The sequence below is a fragment of the Drosophila yakuba genome, chromosome 3L, assembly GCF_016746365.2.
Source record: "Drosophila yakuba strain Tai18E2 chromosome 3L, Prin_Dyak_Tai18E2_2.1, whole genome shotgun sequence".
NCBI lineage: Eukaryota > Metazoa > Arthropoda > Insecta > Diptera > Drosophilidae > Drosophila > Drosophila yakuba.
The window spans coordinates 9,567,420-9,587,332 of NC_052529.2; the positions used below are offsets into that span (position 1 = coordinate 9,567,420).

At 40.4% G+C, this 19,913-nt stretch overlaps 1 protein-coding gene and 1 long non-coding RNA gene across 17 annotated transcripts in view; one reads left to right on the plus strand and one right to left on the minus strand.

Moving 5' to 3' along the window:
- The window catches only part of LOC6533506 (supervillin), a 115,204-nt gene that overhangs the window by 58,272 nt on the left and 37,019 nt on the right, over positions 1-19,913 (minus strand). Inside the window, exon 1 of one of the 16 annotated variants that reach the window (XM_015194607.3) lies at positions 5,142-5,661. The exons of 12 other annotated variants lie outside the window; for them this stretch is intronic. In XM_015194607.3, the coding sequence (XP_015050093.2) occupies positions 5,142-5,268 (127 nt within the window). In that variant the 5' untranslated portion in view covers positions 5,269-5,661. Of the gene's footprint in view, positions 1-5,141; positions 5,664-19,913 lie in introns of those variants that run through there. 3 more of the 16 variants (XM_039374404.2, XM_015194611.3, XM_002094181.4) reach the window with 3 other exon arrangements.
- On the plus strand, positions 16,299-18,896 carry LOC120321554. Its single transcript, XR_005561219.2, has 2 exons — positions 16,299-18,449; positions 18,569-18,896. It is a non-coding gene; the product is annotated as an uncharacterized LOC120321554 (long non-coding RNA).

The window sequence follows — 19,913 nt, forward strand, 5'->3', positions numbered from 1 at the left end:
CCGCACTTGGCGCGTAAAAAAAGCAAATCTTGGCAGCAATTAAATTGCACCTGAGCACTCGGATTAATATATTGCATGCTCCACAGCCAACCCAGAACGCCCCCTCATCTTGGACCGCCCCATCCTCATCGTAATCCCCACCCACTAAACACCTACAACCATGTCAAGGTGAGGTGAGGGTTGCCTGCTTTTTATAGCCAAGCATCTGGGTGTAGTTTTTGCTGGTCGCGTACTTTTGGCAGTGACTGTAGATGCAAATGCAAATCTCATTTGACAACTGCCAAGGCATGAGCGATTAGTTATGCTCTCTGTGTGGGATACAAATTGGTAAAAGAGGAAAGCACACGAGGGCCTAATTAATCTCATAAGTGTAGAGAGAGAACTCAAACGGAAAATTTGGCTATTTCGTTACAGAAAGTAATGCAACGTGTTATTTCATATAAACCACTTATTTGACAGCTGCTGCGCACATTTCAAATGCCAAGAGCCCAAATGGAATTTCACGAATGTGCACAAATAAAATACCAGCCTTTTTGGCCAAATGCTGAACAAATGCAAAGAGCTCAGCAAATTTTTTGTGCCTAATTTATTATGACAGGGCAGTCGAGAATGAGGAAAAATTATACAAATACAATTAACAGGCAAATAAGAGAGAGTGGGGAGTGATCTGCGGGATATATATTTGGCCAGCAATTACGAGTGCCCAGTGAAATTCAAATATTGAAACAGTTAGCACATCTCAAGAGGGCAAATAGTAGTATAGTAGTAAGATCGCATATCTTATCAGACGACGAGAGCAAACAGCCACAAAGCAAAAGTCAATTTGTCGATCGGAAAAATAGGAACACAGAAAAGAAGCCGGTTTGCGGTTGAAACAATATGGCTTGCAATTAAGTCAACAATAATAGGAAAATTATATATTTAGCGCTCTTCGAAACTATTCATTTTAAGTAAATTCAAGCCATTAATAATAAAGAACCGAAATAAACTTAGAATTCTGATCAACTAAAAACTACACACAAATGTTTGTAATTCAATTAGAAGAGAAAAAGCAGACGAGTGTGGGCGAGATTGTGTCATAGCTTAAACTTTATAAACAAACAACTCACATGCCCCTGAACCTTGCAATTCCAATAAGCCCCCTTTAATTCCAATCCGAAATTAAAGGGCTTGCTTAACCCCTATGTTGCCCCTGCTTTCGTGTCACATCCCACGCCCAATTAAAAAGTAAAACAACATGTTGCTAAGCGCCATTCTTTTTTGGCTCTCTTAATTAGTTTAATGTTTTTCTTTCGTTTTACGTTCAAATGAATTTCTGTGTGAATTTATTTCAGCAAAATCGCATGGGATTGCTAGTTGCGTCTATTTTTTATCACCTGAGAAACTTTTCTGTGCCAAGTCAAGTGCAAGAATACATTTTAATTGGCAATTGTATGGCGAACCGTATAAAGACGACAAATCTGCTGGGAGCTGCGCACGTGTTAAGCCATTTTCTAAGAATTTTCTTAGAAATGCCATGGGATGAAAACTGCATGTGTAGTTCAGTGAATCGAAAGTATTTGTTACAATGTAAGGAGGATGTTTCGTGGATATTTGACATAAACAAATATGGAATTTATGGGTAAATTAAGCACTTTTTTTCCCGGTCGTAAAACGGCGAATGTGTATAAGAGAATATTGAACTCAATGATAAACACAAGACTTGCACACCTCTCGTGCTTATCGCTAGCAAATTTCCTTTCCGGGAAAAAAACAGAAATAATTGAAAGCAAATATTCGCTTTGGTTTTTGTTTTGCCAACACACAAAGATGTGAAATGTTTAAAAACAACAAGTCGAAAAATGGCATTCTAGATGACAATGGCCGAGAGTTGAATGTACGCAGCTCAATAGGGCTTCGCTACTGAAAAATGGATCAAAAGCGCGGAATAAAAACATTTCGTTCATTTCTTCACCAAAATATTGTATTATATTTCCCGAATGCATTTACGCAATGCCTAAATCTGGCCGTAAACAAATTGCAAATGAAAATCCTGCAAGGCAAGTTGCCAGCGTGGGATTCTCCAACATATATGAATGGGTTGCATGCCAAAATCCAAATTCAAACCACAAAAATAAATAAACCAAGCTATTGGCACGTTGCCTTATGGGTTATACGAGAAAAGCGATTTGCAAACAGCTTTGGCAAAAAGATTTCCTACGGCCAAAGAAACTTTGAATAATTATTATGGGCCGTAGAAAAACAGCTGGGAGTTCGAGTAACCAAAACGCTTCCAGCGACAATAACAATTACACATCTAACACTAAAAAACACAAAAGAAACACAAAGAAACATCAGATGCAATAACAAAATGCTGTCAACATTTTTGCGGCTTCTTTGCGTTGAATTACCAAACGCTTCTGTGTGTGGCAGCCAACTCAGCCAACTGATTGATCGATTGGCTCTCGTCTTCTTGCGTCTTGTGGCGCAGTCCCAGGTTGCATAATTAATAAGGGGTGGTAGGGCCAAGAGGGGCCACGAGGGGCATGAGGGGGCAGGGACAGGGGCACGGCTTAAACTTGCTGCAAAAATATCATATTGTCAAGGCAATCCCAGTCGCAGGCAGACCAGAAAAAGCTGCACTGCTAGAAATTAGGCTTGAAAAAAGTGCAGATGATTCAAAACTAATTTAACTAGCAATGTTAAAATTATATTTGCATTTCTTATGTACTGAATATACTGAATGTATATCAAGTAAACGCATTAGTATTCGCATTTAAATAAGATTATTGCAATTCAAATTAAAGTAAGAGGAAGGTTTTCTTTTTGCAAATGTACTCAGAAAAGCCATCCAATGCCTATAAATACGTGTGTGGCTGCAACGCAACGGAAAAAACAACGAGGGACGAAAAAAGGCAGAAGTTGAATCAATATTGAGGAAAAAACTGCATTTTACAGAAGTGGCTGCCGTCTCGTTGTTTACAGTTTGCAGTTTGCTGCTTGCTGCTTGCCACAGAAAAAAAGAGAAGAGGCAGGCAGCGAAATGTTGCAACGACGTTTGGGATTATTTTTAAATGCAAGGGCAAGCTGCCCACGACCAAATGCACTCCCACCCACTCCCTGCCCCCCGATGTGGCTCACTTCTTTATGCAATAAGCACACATTTAATTATCAACAGCCAGAAAACTCCTCATTCATCGACATCGGTCATAAAGTGGGAGCCGCATCTGGGGAGAATCTTGGGAAACTTTTGACGAGTGCACCATCAAATTGAGTAATTTCATGTTTGGCAATCAAAAGCAGTTAAAAGAACGCCTGGGAAGTCGGGAAGCCGTTGATGGATGCGGATGTATGTATATATATGTGGGTGGCAGCATCAGCAGGAAATTGGGTTAAGAAAAGCCATTGAGCGTGGGTTGCAGTGGAAGTGGAAGTGGAAGTGGTTACTAAGCCAGGGTATCCCTCTTTGTACATCTTTTAATGGATAACCCTGGGCGAGTGACCCTCAATAAAGCTTGAGTCAACACATTTCTTCAGTTCGGTAATCGAAGCCATAAGTACTCAGTTTTCGCGAGCTGGTGAAATTTACACTTGCGGAAAACTGCTGGGTACCCCGATAAGCTAAGGCTCAGTCATGTCTAATAGTGAATGCATCACTCTGCAAAGGAAATGATAAGTAACGTTTATCGAAAGCTTATTTATATATCAGTTTACGATCCCACATAATGGTCACTCAACTTTTTATAATGGCAATATATTTACTGACCAAAGATAGTTTAAAGCCTAACTCATTTATACTACACCTGTCTACTAAAACGATTCATAGTAATGTAAAAAATCTCGCAGCGGAGGACCACTTTCAATCATTTAAGGTAGATTACATAAATAACAAATTAATTCCCCCAAAGTAAATTACTCTATTGATAGCCATCGGCACTAATCCGCTTGGCCAAAGTATCTTTCTCGTTCGTTCTGTGCCCAAGATTGGGTAACAGGTCGTTATACACAAATGACCTCCGATTGGAACAACTTTATAAGCAGGTTGGGGATTCGAACTGGAGCCCTCTCCTCCTCAGCACTTAAGCCTTTTACAATCAAATAAAATGGCCATACATCAAGAGACTTAGAGAGAGCAATATGCAAAGACAATCGAAATGAAATAAAAGCTGGCCGGCTCCACAGACACCAACAATCGAGCGTAAAACAAAGGAACACCGCACACACCATAGACAAATGACAAAATCTTTCTGGGTCCGGGTTCGGGTAACTTGTCTCGCTTTATCACCAACTTTGAAAAAAAAAAACTAAGTTTTTTAGACAAAGAAGGGTTGGGGTAGAAGAAAAAAGTGAGGAAAAACAATACTCCAGCGGAAATTTGTTGCTAAACAATGGCAATACAAATCGTTAACAGTTATTAAACAATAATCCAGTGAAAAAAACAATCGCATTTATATAGAAAATACTACAGATAGCTGGACAACTGTTCGGCTGTGCGACGCCAGCGTTTAAAAATAACTAATTGGAATGAAAACCGATTCTTTCGGGACGGAGTCCACAAGCTGCCATAACAAATAGGGCACTTTTATAAAAAATCGCTGCAAAATAGTGAAAACAATGAGCAATCATTAGGAGCAATGAGTAATATTTAATTGTCTTTAATATATTTTGATAGGGAATGTATTGTATTTCTTTAGTTGTAAATAATCATAATAACGTTGACTCCTATTGTATTTCTTTAGTTGTAAATAATAATAATAATATTGACTCCTAGTGTATTTAGTTTTGTTTACTTTTCAGCTTATACTGAAATCTATATTAGTTAAAGCTGGGCTAGAGAATGATTCAGGCGACAGAAAATCACTACGAATTTATCACAAATTTATTTAGTTTATTTGCTCATTCACAAGTGCAAATATATCTGGCCAGCGCACTGTGTATCTTACAGATCCGATCTTTCAGATTAGAGAATGATTGTGCTGTCTATTAATAGCACTTATTTTAAGAGACATATGGAATCATGGAATAGTAGGTAGGTTTCCCTACTATATTTACAAAGTGCCACCCGCAAACTGCCCACAAAAGATATCTCATAAAAGAGCGGCGTATCTGACAGATACCCGCTATCAACTGCGTAATGCTGTCCGGAATGTACGGATACTAACTGCGATATCGGGGAAAATCCATGGCGCCGCTGCTTTTGCTGCCGTGTAGATGGTATGGCCGGTACTTTTCGGGGCTGTCCAGATTGAGAACACCCTCCCGTATGAGGCACTCCTTGAGGGCCAGCATTTTTACAACCTGGCTAAAATTGGCCCGCCCCAAAACGCGGTCGTCTAGCTTCTTGTCTCAGATCTTCTTGCGGATTTTCTTATTTTATTTTAGAAAGTAAGACACACGCGTCAAGTGTTTTTTTTGTGTAAAAGCGAAACGTTGCTGGGGATTTTTTTTTTCGATGTTTTTCTTCTTTTTTTTTTTTTGGGTTTTGCAGCAGCGAGGAGGCTGCACTTGAGGCGAAAATAGAAAAGCGCTTTTCACTCGCGTCAACGTTACAACAAGAGACACTCGACGTGTCGTCTTCGCTTCGCTGTTGTTTCAGCGATTTTCCCGTAGTTTTTTTTTTATTTTATTTCGAATCATTTCCCAACGGCTTGGCCGTCCGTCTCGGCGCTAAACGATTTTGCGACTGAGCGGCGAACGCTAGACAAAAGTATCTAGAACTCGGGGCTGCCTGTGTGCGCTGCGTTTTCGTTCTTTATCTTTTACTCGGCGAAGCAAAAGAATTAAAACAAAACGCGCGCAAGTGTTTGTGAGTATCTGTGTGTGCCCCGAGTATTTGTATCTGTGTGCTCAGACTGCCGTTGTGTTTGGGGGAGCTGCGAGTAGAAGCAGCGAAATCAAAACAAAATAGCCAAAACAAAACGAAAAACGTGCTGCAACGGTAACTGCCACAAGGCGTGAAAAACCAAGATGCCGGAGATGGCACGAAAGTGGAAATTGGCGGGGAGAAAAGCTGGAAAACTCAGAGGCCGAGTTGCAAGTGTTGAAAGAATGCAAAGGCATCGATCTGCTGAGCGGTCAGTTGGATAAATGCTGCACGGTGCAATGCTATCAATTCTATCAATTGAATTACTATAAAAAGATTGATATATTCCAACTGAAAGGGGGTTTTATTTCCTAATTTATATATTAGAAATATATTACAAAATATGTTGGGCAAGAAATATGCAAACCATATCTGAATATTAAGTACCTATGGGATTGCTCAATTTCTAATTACTTTTGCAATAGCAGATGGTAAAACGCAGAGCATACACGTGACACTGTGCCACTTTGCAGAATTGCGACGGGACCAACTGCAGATGGCGGGGCATGTCACAATGCCACACCAGCAATCCAATTCAAGCATCGGGAAGAAGACCTGGGGACTTGGCCAGAAGCAGCAGCAGCAGCAGGAAGGGATCGGTTCGGAACGGGGTGCTCCACATGATGGCTGAAATGGCAGCAACTAGAAACAAAGCTCATTAAACGGCAGGAGAGCCAAAGCCAGCAATAGCAACAGAAACAGAATTGCGGCAAGAGGCATTATCTGGTTTATGAGGTTGGCCAACGGTAAACTCAACTTGGGGCGTGAAAGCGGGAGGGGGGCGTGGCAGGGGAGGGGGGTGGCGGAGGGAGGCTAAGCGGGATGCAAGAGCGGACACTAATGAGTGCGTGCCATAATTGGCGTAGCCCAGCTTGAAGGATGCGTTGGTTCAGCTGGCAACTGGAATTGCGGCAACCTGTTTGCGGCCAACCTGTCGTATACTTAATATTCCAAAAACGGCACAGGCCGCATTGCCACTAAAAAGCCACCGAAAAATGTAGTATTTATATTGTGCATGGGCAATAATTTACCATTGAAAGCATTATATGGTGTTAAAGGTCAGAAATGTGTGTGCAGTTTAAACATGAATAAATTGAAATCAAATACAAATATAACACGCATTTTGGCTAAGTGCCTGGTTAGCATACAAAACTTTTACTTTTGGCAAGCTCGCTTTTCAACCTGTGTGACATGGACATTTTGCACTATATATGCCAGTTTTTTTTTGTTCCTACTTTTGGGGGCCGTTGCGCGTTCGTGTGTGTGTGTCTTGGGGCAAATGTCAAGCGGTTTTGTGCTTGAACTTTGACCTCCCTTATACCCCGATATTTGCATGTAAGCGAGGGCAACTTCGCTTGCTCTCCTCTCTCGCCCTCTCTTTTGTGAGAAGCGTAGGATTTCCACAATTATTATATCAATTTTGATGGCGAACCAAGGCGAAACTAGGCGTATGCGCAATCTGGCAGTTCAGGCACGTGGCTCTGGGGTCAACGTGGAGTGACGTGACCTCATACACATACTCGTCTATTCCACGGAGATATCGCATCGCAGGCCCGCCAACAAATTGAGTTTGCCTTTTTGCCAAGCAAAACAAAAACTTCCGCTGTGGGTGTCAATTTATGTGTATTTTTTTTTTTTGTATGACAAAGAGCCGGTGGAAAGCTGCGAAAACTTCCTGCCACTTAAGCCAGCGACAAATTGAAACCAGTAAGCGCCACCCAGCATCGGTTGCATCTTGATTTATTTAGCGAAATCATTATGTGAGGAAAGCAGCCATTTGTTCCCGTGTGTTTAGATCACTGATTGCGCCGGCTCGTTTCACTGCCCACTCACAATATTCTTGCGCGTTCATTTCCGTAATGAGTTTGCACTCCTAGCTATTTTTTACTTATTCATTACACCCGCTACAACTTGTATTTACACATTTTCTACAGCGGAGGTGAAATTAGTAGTATTCTCGCATTTCTTGGAAATTTGTTACTATGACGATGTATGACTCCAAAAACCAACTTATTTAAGCAATTAAAGTATTATTAAAATGTGAACATATAACTTGTATGCTATTATGTGTTAATATATATTGAACTCGCTTTACCCGAGTCATGGCCAAAAGCGGCAAGTTGTTTTCCTTTTGCCAGTGCTTGTTGCTTTTGTTGTCTTGCTATCTCGCACTGTTGTTCAACATTTATGATGTAAACACGAGGGGTGGCAGGGGGGGCGAGAAAAGCGGTCCATTAGAGTGGGAAATGTACATGCACGCGTTCAGTTAATTAATTAATTATTAATTCCGAGATAACTCCGCCCGCCAGCGAGTTCAGTAAGTGATGTGAGTAAAGTGAGCGACAGTCGAGATTTTTCGCATCCCATGACGCATGATTTATGCCAATAATTGGGTTTTATTAATATGCAGCATACGTGTCGTATGATTGATGCGCCTGCGAAACGCACTCGCGCAATTGAATAATGCATCACACGAGGTCCGTTCTATAACTCAAGTGATGTCAACTGACAATATTCAATGTACTGAGAAAAAATATGTGGCTAAAGAATTTAATAAAGTTATTAAATAAAGCTGCCTCTCGCTATGACTTTTTGCCAATCAATTTCCTCATATATCCACAGACTGACATAAACACCAAGAAGTCGGGACGCAAGCCAAGTGAAGACGAGACCAAACAAACCATAAAAGTGTTTGCTTTTTGGTTTATCGACCTTTTCATCCATCATTGGCTTCGCCCTTTCCACTTTTCCACTCGCAGTTTGACAGCCACTGGGAAGTGGAAAACCGGGTGGGTGGAGGGGGGTAAAATGTGAATAACATTTAGTGGTGCAGCCACAGAACGCATTATTTAGCAATGAAAGTGGATTAGTTGCAGGCACACCTGATGCCACCTGACCGCAGCAACCTACTTTTACTCACGGACGAGGTAGGCGGCAGCTGGGAAAACCATGTCAATACTTGCCACGCCCATTTAACCGGTTTAAAAGGCGTCGAGATGAAAGCAACGACAGGATGCACGTGCAATGGGCGAAAAAGTTAGTTCAGTTCTATTCAATTCAATTCTATAGATACCTTAAAATATTTTCAAAAATTGATCTTCAAGTTAAACATATATCGAATATATAATATATGAATATATAGTTAAATCTTCCCTTAGAAACACTCACTAGTTTTTCTCTCCATGTTCAACCAGATCCCAGTGAATCCCACCAGGAGCCTGTTTTTTTCGTGGCGTGTGGGCGGAAAGTGGACTTCAAATGGAAAGTGGGCGAGCACAAGGTCGCAGGTGGACCATTCTGATAGCGCTTTTCACGCCGTCAATTCTGGGATGCAGTGCAACATGGCAGATGGCCGCGGGACAAGTAATCAAGCCATCGAACGGAACTCGCTGGCCGTTGGGAGGAATAACTTGGCCATCATTCAGATTGAGCGTCTTGCAAGCTGTCATTGCAAATGCCCGCCTTGTTCGCACTTTGGCGCAATTAGCCAAGACGATTAAAGCAGCGCCAGAATGAGCAATGAGTTTGTTGTTTTTACAATGTGCATGTTGTGTTGCATGTGGATGAGAGGAGTAGAGAGGAGAGAGGAGAGTGCACTTAGACCGACACAAAGCGACAAGCCAGAGACACCAAATGCAGTTGCCATGACAGGCAACTCGGAAAGTAAATTAGCCGGGCAGAAAAAGGGGGAAAGGGGGAAAAAGCGAGACAACCCGAGACTGAGGAAGCAACTGGCTGAACTGGCTAAAGAAATAACTTGATCAACAATGTTATAGCATAATTGCGCAGTGCCATTTAATCACAATTAAATTATATTTAATTTGCGGCGCATGGCAAGAGCAGAGCTTTCCAGAACAGCCAGGCAACAGACAACAGGATATCCAGGGCAAATCCGAGGGGGAAATTCTTGCAAATTGCAGCTTGGTGTTAATTTGCGCTGCCTGGCAAGTTTCTACTACCAATAATTGGAATAGAAACTTAATGCAATGTAGTTAATATGTAAAATGGTTAAAAGCCCTTTCTTTCTTCAAAGTATGCAAGTTAGAATACCTACTTTTAAGCACGGTTTGCATTTTCTGTGAACCTGCTAATGAACTCATATCAGCTGGGATGCCACCTTGAAATCCCCATGAGTACATTTCAATCTGCAGATAAGCAGTCGCCGAGCTGATAACTCTTGCCCATAGATGATGATGCTGATGGTGACGTGGATGCCATGTGGTTATCCGTTGACGCACTGGCGAGCATAGCTGACACTTAACCGGCGACAGTGAATACCCAACAAAAAGGAACCACAACTTTTCCTTTGAGCGCGCAAATTTATTCGACTTTTTCGAACCGCGGCAGCGTTAAGCGAGTAAACTGTTTTTGCTGTGGGCGCCGGAAATAAATTGTGGTACTTTTTCATTGGGGTTTTTTTTTGTATTTTTGCAAGTTTAGGGATTAAACTATTTTGTGGGCGGCTGTAAATGGATTTTGCATAAGCCAAAGTGTTGAATAAATAATAAATCATGGAGAATGCAGGAAATTATCATATATGTACATATGTATGGCGCACAATCGCTGGCCATTAAAGGCAAAGATTTGGGCGATGTATTAATTATGAATTTAGTTGTGTGTTCAAGGAGAGATTGTCGTGTTCAAATTTGCCATAAAAGAATCTTTTCTACAGCCAAGCACTTGACATGCAAAGTCCGATAAAGTGAGTGAGCCCAAACAAGTAGTGATGTCATTATTGGTTCCGTTTATTTATCCATGAAATTGGTGTGCCCACCTTAGCGGAAAACACTGAAACTCTTATCTAACAAGGCGCTTTGTTGGCTCACAATATTTATTTTTTGCAACGTTCCCGAGTATTAGGGTCAAGTTTGCCTTACACGTTTACCCATCTGGGTATTCGCATTTACTTTTTTTATTTTTTGTTTATATTACCATCACCATTTTCGTTATATTTTCATTCTTATTTTTCGCTTTTCTAGGCGTTTTTCCCCCACTGCGCGCTATCTTTTGTTGCTTTCAATTGAAATATCAGCGTCAATGCACGTTGCAAATTACGTGGCCCTTGAAGGTGACAGAAGTGAGAAAAGTGCATTTTGTGATGACTAGGCGTTGCATTGCACTTAGAAAAAGGAGATCCCCTGTCATAGAGTTATTATGTTTTATATCAAATATATCTGATACAGCGAAAATTAATGGTTAAAACAATGTTGCTAATCAGCTCATCAAAAAGTGAATGAATTGCAAATTGAGCGAAAATCACGAGCAGATAACAAAACGTTCGGAAATGATTCATGAATGCAAGCAAATCTGATGCAATTGCCGCTGAGCCTGGGAAAATGTTCACGGAAATGCGAAAATCAAATTTGATTGTTTGCAAATTGAATTAGGTTGCTGCTAAATAACACGATAATTGACTTGTGATGAAGTCAACCGCTGATGATGTCACTGTGAAGAGTCGGGTTCCCTTGGGCCAAGTTAAGAGCTTTTCCATGATGAACCAGTTCTCGTTTGTTTAACATTTCCACCAACATTTTCCCACGACCGTGCATAAATTTAAGGCGCCTATCAAACCATTCAAGATAGTCAATTGGAAACAGTGCGAAATGAACACTTTTCCATAAACGGACACACACATAATTGATTGATCAATAAACTTAAATTTATATGCAAATTGTTCCAATTACGAAGCGTTAAAAACACAAATCCGAAATCAAAGTAAGTTATGCAATGAAGGCGCTCGAAAATGGTAAACCAATAAAAAAACAAAAACGAGAGGTAAACTGAAAAATATGCAAATTTTTAAATGCAACTTCGTTTCATTATGCTTGAATAATTGTGAGTGGAAGTTTGAATGCAATCGGGAAATGAAGATGTGGCTGCCGAGCAGCGAAAGAGATTGTTTGAAACCTAATTAACAAGGCGTGACATAATAATCAAATCCGAGTAGACAGCAAAAAGATAGCCGAACCCCGTTGAGATATGGGAAATATGAACAATCTGATTGAGTTTTTATTGCCACCCGAGAAAAAAGAGAGAAAGCCAATGATTATTGATGTTAATGTGGTTCACACTGCTATTAAGTTAAATCGGGGAAAAACTCTTCAGAGATGGGGGTAAAATGTAGGTAAGCAGGTGAGCAATTGGCGGCAAGAAAATGGGGAAATGTAACTATCTTTTTGAGGATTCATCTAAGTTATATAAAGTAAGCTGAATTTAAAGTTTTTCTCAATAATCACCGCAGTAACCGAAGTAAGCTATAGATACGTTGTTTTAATACCACCATTAGCTTCATCATCAGCTGCCTGCGTGGGCTTTTGATGTCCAATGTCGCATATCGACTTGAAAGTTTGCCAACTGTGCCAAAGTTCCGACGAGGGCATGGAATGGGAAATGCAATATGAAAGTTATGCTTGCAATGCACTTACTGGGGGCGCCGTTTGGGGATGGGGGGCCATCGGAGGAAGTGGGTGGCCCAGGGACTTAGTGTGCCAAATAGTTTCGGAAGGGCAGTGAAAATATGCAGGCGGCAGGAAGTGCAAGTATGGAATTCAATTATGGCTAAGTGCCCGAGAGCCGAAAAGCTTTAAACGCAAAATAATAGTACTCTTTGGGTTCAAGTTTATGGCGCTCTTAGCAAGCGGAGTTGGGTAATCCAAATGCGGTTATAGCATTTGCTTTCAAGAACCATTATCACCGTCATGTTACACCTATTTGAGGCCTCACCGCTCGTCGTCACTCAGCTTCAACTTTCATCAATTTGTAATCCCATTCCGTTTACTCGAACCTCATTCATTCAGCTGTCAAAGAAAAGTTCATTACCAACCAACCCTTGGAGCCCAGCCGCATTTTCCCTTTTCCCAATAAGGAGGCGGAGGTGGAGAAGGAGGCGGTGGAGCTGTCAAAAATTGTATCCCTCACACTGGGGGACAAAAGATGAGGCCACATAGAGCAAACCAAGCTGAAAAGTATCTTTGCCAGCCGTATCTTTCGATGCCACATTGACAAAGACTCATTGTCGTCGACTGCTGGTGCACGAATCATGGATGAGTGCACCCAAAAACGCCAGCCAAAAATGGCTGTCAACGAAATTCGCTGAGCCCTGTCACCTGACAGGCGATCCTGTCTTGCCCCGATGTCCTTTCTCGTCAATCCGAGTCCTCGATGGGCCCCAAGTGCTTATGGCACATTTATCTGTTCCCATATTTGTTTTGTTTGTTTACTTAATAGATGTTAGGGCTTGAGCTCTGCTTTGTATATTATTGACAGACAGAGTGTCTAAACAACAAAAGGTCGAAGGACAACACACGGAGAGAATAGTGTCCTTTAATGAATTTCAAAGTAATTAGTAACATATTGTGTGCATATTAAGGTAGTTTACAAAGTAAATTAAATTCTAAAGAAATATCTTAACATTGTGTAATTGCATACGCAAATGGGTTTATTTACTAATCCTTATGCTAACAGACTTTTTCCTGAGTGGAAGGACTACTAAGGGGATTCCACTGACGCACCCTGACATTCGTTACATTCGTCGAGAGGTGGGCGGTGGGTGGTGGTTTGTGTGGTGGGTGGATATCAGTGGGCGGCACGGCGGGCTTTCGTCAGTCAATTGAGCTGACAGCTCACAGGAAGCGAGCGGGGGGAAAGGAAATACCAGCGGAAGGAAGACACACTCAGTGAGGCGACAGTTTTACGTAGTATTTTATACTAGGGGAGTGGGGTGGGGGAGGGGAAGTGAATCTCCATTTGCTGACGTTGAAAAGTCGCGCGTTTTGTAAATGCTATTTACGGATTTATCGATCGAATTAATACGTTTAAGTGCTGTTAGGGAAGCACGCTCTCCAAATTGGCTTTACATTTTAAAGCAATCGAATTAATCAATGAAAGTGAACTACTGACATTTGGCCTTTTGCCGCCTGCTGCTGTCGTCTTGCCAATCTGTATCTCTTCATTTTGTTTATCCTTAATATTACTCATACGCCACGTTGACGGCACACATAAATCACAGGCGCCTCAAACTTTCGTGGTGCGCTGTGGATGGCGACAGGAAGATTTCGCAATTAAGCGAAGCAGAAAAACTCACAAGAGTGAGATTTATTAAGCGTAAGCAAGAAAACCAAAACGCATAAATTTTTGTTTGTCATAAAACAGGAGGGCATAATCACGAAAGAAGGCCATCAGCACCTTCTCCACCTCCTCCGCGTTGCCTTGGCAATGGAATAGCCAAGATAAAGTGGGTGGTGGGGAAGTTGGATGAGCTTGAAGGTTACTCTTGGAGGAGAAAGATAACCCCGCCAACTCGGAAAGTCAAGAAGTACATTTCGCTGGGGAAGCGCAAGTCGGATGACCTTTAAGGCGCTGCATTTGTTGCCACAGAAACTTTCGGTTTTTGTCATGGCCAGAAATGAAAGTAAAAGGTCGCATATTGTTGGGGGGAAATTTTCAAGTGGAACCACATATGCTAACAACAATTATAATTTGCTGTAGTTTATCGGGGAAAAGTTCTCAAAAGTTTTCACATGGAAATGCCACACTATTAGCAAGTTATAGTCAATGCACTGGGTTTTTAAAGTGAAATGTCGAATATTGTCAAAGTGAGATGGAAATGAAAATCCAAATGATTCACAAGCGGAACCGCATTTTCTAATTTCAGCTAAGCCCACACAAAAAGTGAAAGAGCGACTAGAAAGAGTACTGTAATTAAATAAATGAAAATTAAATGTATTACGGTTAATTATTGACTTGGTTGCGGCTTCGAATAATTAAGCAGCGCAGTGCTGCGTTTCCAAAAACCAGATACATCTACCATTTACGTACAGATAGAAAGATACATCCCTGCCACTGCGGTAGTTAAATTTTATGGCATTTCGCTAATGGCTGCGCAAAACTGCATCTTGTGCTGCATTTCAGCAAACGCGAAACAAAGATGAACAATTAACGCGTTCAGGGGCAGATACATTTGCAGTTGTAAAGTTCGCAGAAAAGCAAAAAACTATTTCAACATATTCTATTAGTTTTGTAATGCAACGAATAGATTCTAATAATCGCAGTAATGGGCGGCATTTTTCGGCAAATTTGATTTGCAATTGTGCATTGTGCAATGCAAACAATTGAAAACAGCCTTGGACAAGAAGTTTATGAATTCAATGAAAATTGAGAAGATCAAGGTTGGCGGAAATGACAAAAACTACAATGCAAAGCAAAAATATAAAAGCCAAAATAATGTGGGTTCTTTTGATAAATAATCCAATTATAATGAACCAAACGCAAGAATGAAAATTCCATTCAGTTTACCATTATGTTGTATTGTACTTAGATTTAGATAAAAAAATGTATTTTCAACCAACTATCAGTTTCTAATTAGAAAAGACCAAAAACGAAAAACCAGCCAAATACTAAACTTTCCGAAATTAAACTGCAGTGGGCTAAAATGCAGTTGAAAGTTGGATTTTGCCATGGCAACAACATTAACAACAATCAAAATAGTAACAATAATAGTACTAACAATGGAGTACAAACAACAATAAAACAAAAACAACAAAGGGCGCGCTAACAAAACGCACGCCTCAATGCTCCAAAAACAACAACACAGCTCTCCAACAAGAACGAAACAACAACAAACAAGCAGCAGGTGACTCCACCTCCCTCTCTCCCCCTCTCTCTCACAACTCTCCACCTCTTCGCATCAACAGCTGCGTTCAAAATAATAGTTAGGGTCATACAAGAGATTTTGACCAAAGTTAATTTCGTTTTATCTATATTCATTCCATATTGTTTCCTTTACTGAAACCCTATAAAAACTATATAATATTAGACGGAATAACCTTAGTAACTACTATTATTTTGACCGCAGCTGTATCTTCATTCTGAGAGTTCAGATGGAAAAAAACGCGATTCTTACGCTCGTCGAGCAGTGAATTAAATTAATACAAATTCGCGCAATAAAACGCGCATGAAGAATGTGTACGTTTACATTAAAGTAGCCTAAGCTAAAAATAAAGACAACTTTTGATAAGCCGCCGACTAAAAATAACAACAAGACAGAGCGAGCGAGATGGAGCGCACGACAGAGTGACAGAGTAGGTCAGAGGCTTAGTGCCCTCTTGCTCCCTCTTTGTCGGTCAAGTGTAGATCCGAAAAAACACATTACAAAAAACGAAAATAAACCGAATTTAGAGCTTTCAATTTTACCGTTTATGCGGCTTAAAGAGTGAGCGAGAGGCCTATGGAGATTTCCATCTGTCACATTCTATGTTTTCTCTTATTAGCTTTTCACACTCCAAAAAATGTGGTCTACTTTTGAAGGTTTTAAACTTCTTCACAACTATTATTTTCCGGAATTTACAGAATTTTGTATTTATGTTTGCAATTATCTCAGCAAATTATTTATTATTAATATTTATTTCTAATTTAAATTAAATCTTTTTTTGTAAGACTGTCTTCGCATTTACTTACAAGTCCTTTCAACTTCCTTTTTACAAGCTGCCAAATTTTGCTGATTTTCCGTGTATGAAATGTCGAAAATGTTATATTTATTCGGTTTTCATTAATAAACTTCAATTATATTATTCGCCACATGCAGTTTTGATCACAATTATTTTACGGTTTTAGTTTGAGTGAATTTTTTGTTGTATTTTTCCGTACTGCCGCAACTCTAAGCGGGTAAATCGAGCATGACAATAAACGAAACAATCGGCTCGGATTTGAAACGCATTGCTAAACTTGTTTACGGCAACAACAAAAACACACACTAGCACACGCGGCCGGAGCGGAAACTCTGATCAGAACAGCGGCAGAACTCTCCAATTGCAATTGCGGCATCCAATCGGAAGGCCGACGATCCAACAGCGAGCAGGGCAAACAAAAGACTAAAGCCAGCTTCAAGTTGGAAGTTGCCGCTGCGCCAAAAGTTGCTGCCGTCGGGCAACAACAGCAGCAACAACAGCAACAATGGCCACAACGACAACGATCGACCGATCGTGTCTACCGATAGCAATTGTACGAGTACACTGAGCATAAAAGGGGGTTAAAAGTACTTTGATACTATGGTATCTAAATTACCCAACCAATCCCTAACGTATGGATTTATAGGTATATAATTTATAAGAAACTAAGGTTTTAATAGCTAAAGATAACAATCTTATTTAACGTTTGCAGAATTATTAGATTACTTTGACTAATAATAATAAAATAAAAAAATTAAAAATAGAAAGTGATAAAATTGTTGTTAAAGATAGCTCAAATATACACAAATTTGATAACGTACACAAATTTAGGCATTACACATATAAAAGTATCTTTATTTCTCCCGGTGTATCTGTGAGTGGTTCGGGGCGAGTGTGCTTGTGTGTTTGTGTGGGTGTTCGCAGTGCAAGAGTCGAAGCAAAGAACCAGCAACAACAGTTACGAGTACTGCTGAAAAGGGAAAGGGCGATCGGCTTTGTCATTGCGAAAAGAGAGGGAGCGAGTGAGAGAGATGCTAGACGGAGATATATCAACAAGTCAATGCCAAATGTTTTTTTTTGTTTTTATTGTTTTTTTTAGTACCAGACTAATTAACCTATTAATAGGACACCAATACGGGATAGGGTCTTTAAAAGAACGTCGCAGACCAGAAATCTCTACTCTTAGAGCAGAAATTAAATATATAGGCCTATACTTTCAAAAATAATAGGTACAATTGCATTATTTAAAGTGTTATGAGCTGTGTGGTGGATATACATATATCACATAAGCACTTATAAAGTTGAATGTGATTTCACACATGAGTTGTTTTCATTCGGTTACTGGTTTTTGTGCTTATAAATGGAAAACTGCCAATGATTTATTTGCTAACCAAATCTATATGAATTAAACTTTTTTCCATTTCCGTTGCATACTTTCAGACACTCTTTTTGCGATTACAAAACATCGGCGATTTGAAGAAATCGAACACAGTTAACTGGGTTAAGAAAAGTAAGTGGCACATAGAACATAGAAACTATGATCTCAAAAATTACAGGTAATTAAGAACTCAAAGAGTTTCTAATTCTCGATGGACCAGTCCACTGCCCAACTATCCGCACTGATTTCTTACTATTCCGCATAATGTGCAGTGATCACAGCACTCGTACCTTAATGACAGAATCTGGTGGCCAATGAACACCTATGTGTGTTGCACAGGTAAGGAAAGTTGGCAATGCAGGTGCCGTTATAAGCAATGCAATGGTCAAGAATTGGCCATGAGCTCGTTCGTAATAATGATGAAAAGCGCGCAAAGCACGGAAATGCCATAGAAAATTGCTTAATGAACCGTTTCGCAGCGCGTCTGCTCCAAATGGCCATCATGGCCATAGAATCTCTTGTTCGTCACCCAACCAGTCCAATGGATCACAGTGGACCGAGCCAATCCGAATCCAAAACCGAAACCAAACCAAACCAAGTCACAGAGCAAGTTCAGTGCCATTAGGCAAACTGGCGGCGCTGAGTATATGTATTTCCACATATCCACAAACTATTCCCCGGCCGTCCATAAAAGTGTTTAAATATGTATAAACACAGAAACACTTCACATATCTCCCGGCAAACACGAGAATATTTATTGCGTAGGAACCGAGAGATACTGAATGTAAGAAAACCCAAACTGCACACTGAATTTTCTGGATTCTACCTGCATGCACAGCTCGCTTTTATTTATCTCTGCACTTTTTGTGCATTATTTTATTTATTTTTTTATATTTTGCGCAGGCGGCACTTCAAATTGCGATTCGAATCGGGATCTGAAATCGAAAAGGGGGCGAGATGGCTAAGGGGATGCGGATTGGAGTCGTCTCGATGACTTGGGATGAGGGGCCAAGTTTAATGGTTGCAGAAGAAAAAGTTTAAGATGAGATTGCATTTGAAATTGGACGAGCCAGCGAACGAGTCAGGTAAATCAAACCAGATGCAAATAAATGGAGGCAAAGAAAAATATTCAAAACACTTCAATCAAAGTTGCTCGGATAATGAGGCATCTATTGGAAATGCGCTGCATAGAAAAATCACAAGAATCATTACAAAATGTGAAAAGTCTAAAGGCATTTTCTCCATATATATGTACCTAGTATTCGATGATCTCTGTACTCAATTTCACTGCTAGAGGCAGTGTTCAATACGTCTAAGAAAGCCATTGAAAATTCCTCAATTTGCCAAACTGAAAAGCTGACAGTACCCCAAGTGCACCATGTTTATGTGGCAAATATTTTCCTTAAACGCACGTTTTATTTTTCAAGTCATAAACGCTTATACGACCTGCAGTGCCAATGGTTTTTCAATAAACGGCTCTGTTTTTATACCGACCATAAAAAGTTAAATCGCAGTAAACCCTTAACTCACCCGAAAACAGAAAATAATAAATAAGACCGTCGGGGCGAAGGTCGAGGTACTCAAAACTGCTCGTGACTCACCTGTAAAGAGAAGGAAAAACGGAGAATGTAAGTTATACTATTTCGGAAAATTAATCACAAATCATTGCATGTTAATAGGCGACGGCAAAAAAAAAAAAGTTACATATTTCAACAGATAAATTGGAGTGTTGCGAAAATGATGAAGTCACGTCGCGAGTCTTGTGGCACGTGCCTCAAAAAGTAGCAAAATAGCGACAAAGCATAATTAACTAATTAATTTGCCAGACAGCCGGCAACTCAAAACAGAAAACTTGAAACCGAGCGGTGGGAAAAGTGGGGGAGCTAGTTTTTTATGGGTGGGCGTCTGCTTTTTGAGCGAAAAGCAAAACTTGAGTGAGTGTTTCGATCCGGTTCCCTTGTAACTCTTTCATTTGCCAATTGCCATTCCTTCGTTTGTTTTGGTTTTTTTTTTTTTAGTTTTTATTTGCAAACATTTCAATTGCTATTTGTCAGCGTTTTAGCTCTTTGTTTGCTCCCTATGGTTTATGCCTGTTTGCTCGCTGCTTTTTGCTGGCTTTTTATGACTTATTTCGCTTTGGACTTTTAATTAAAGTCCGCTTTTATGGCCCTTGCCCAGTGGCCAAAAAGTCATGTGACATCGTCGGACAATGTCCATAAAAATCTGGGTAAGGATGCGAGGACTTGGA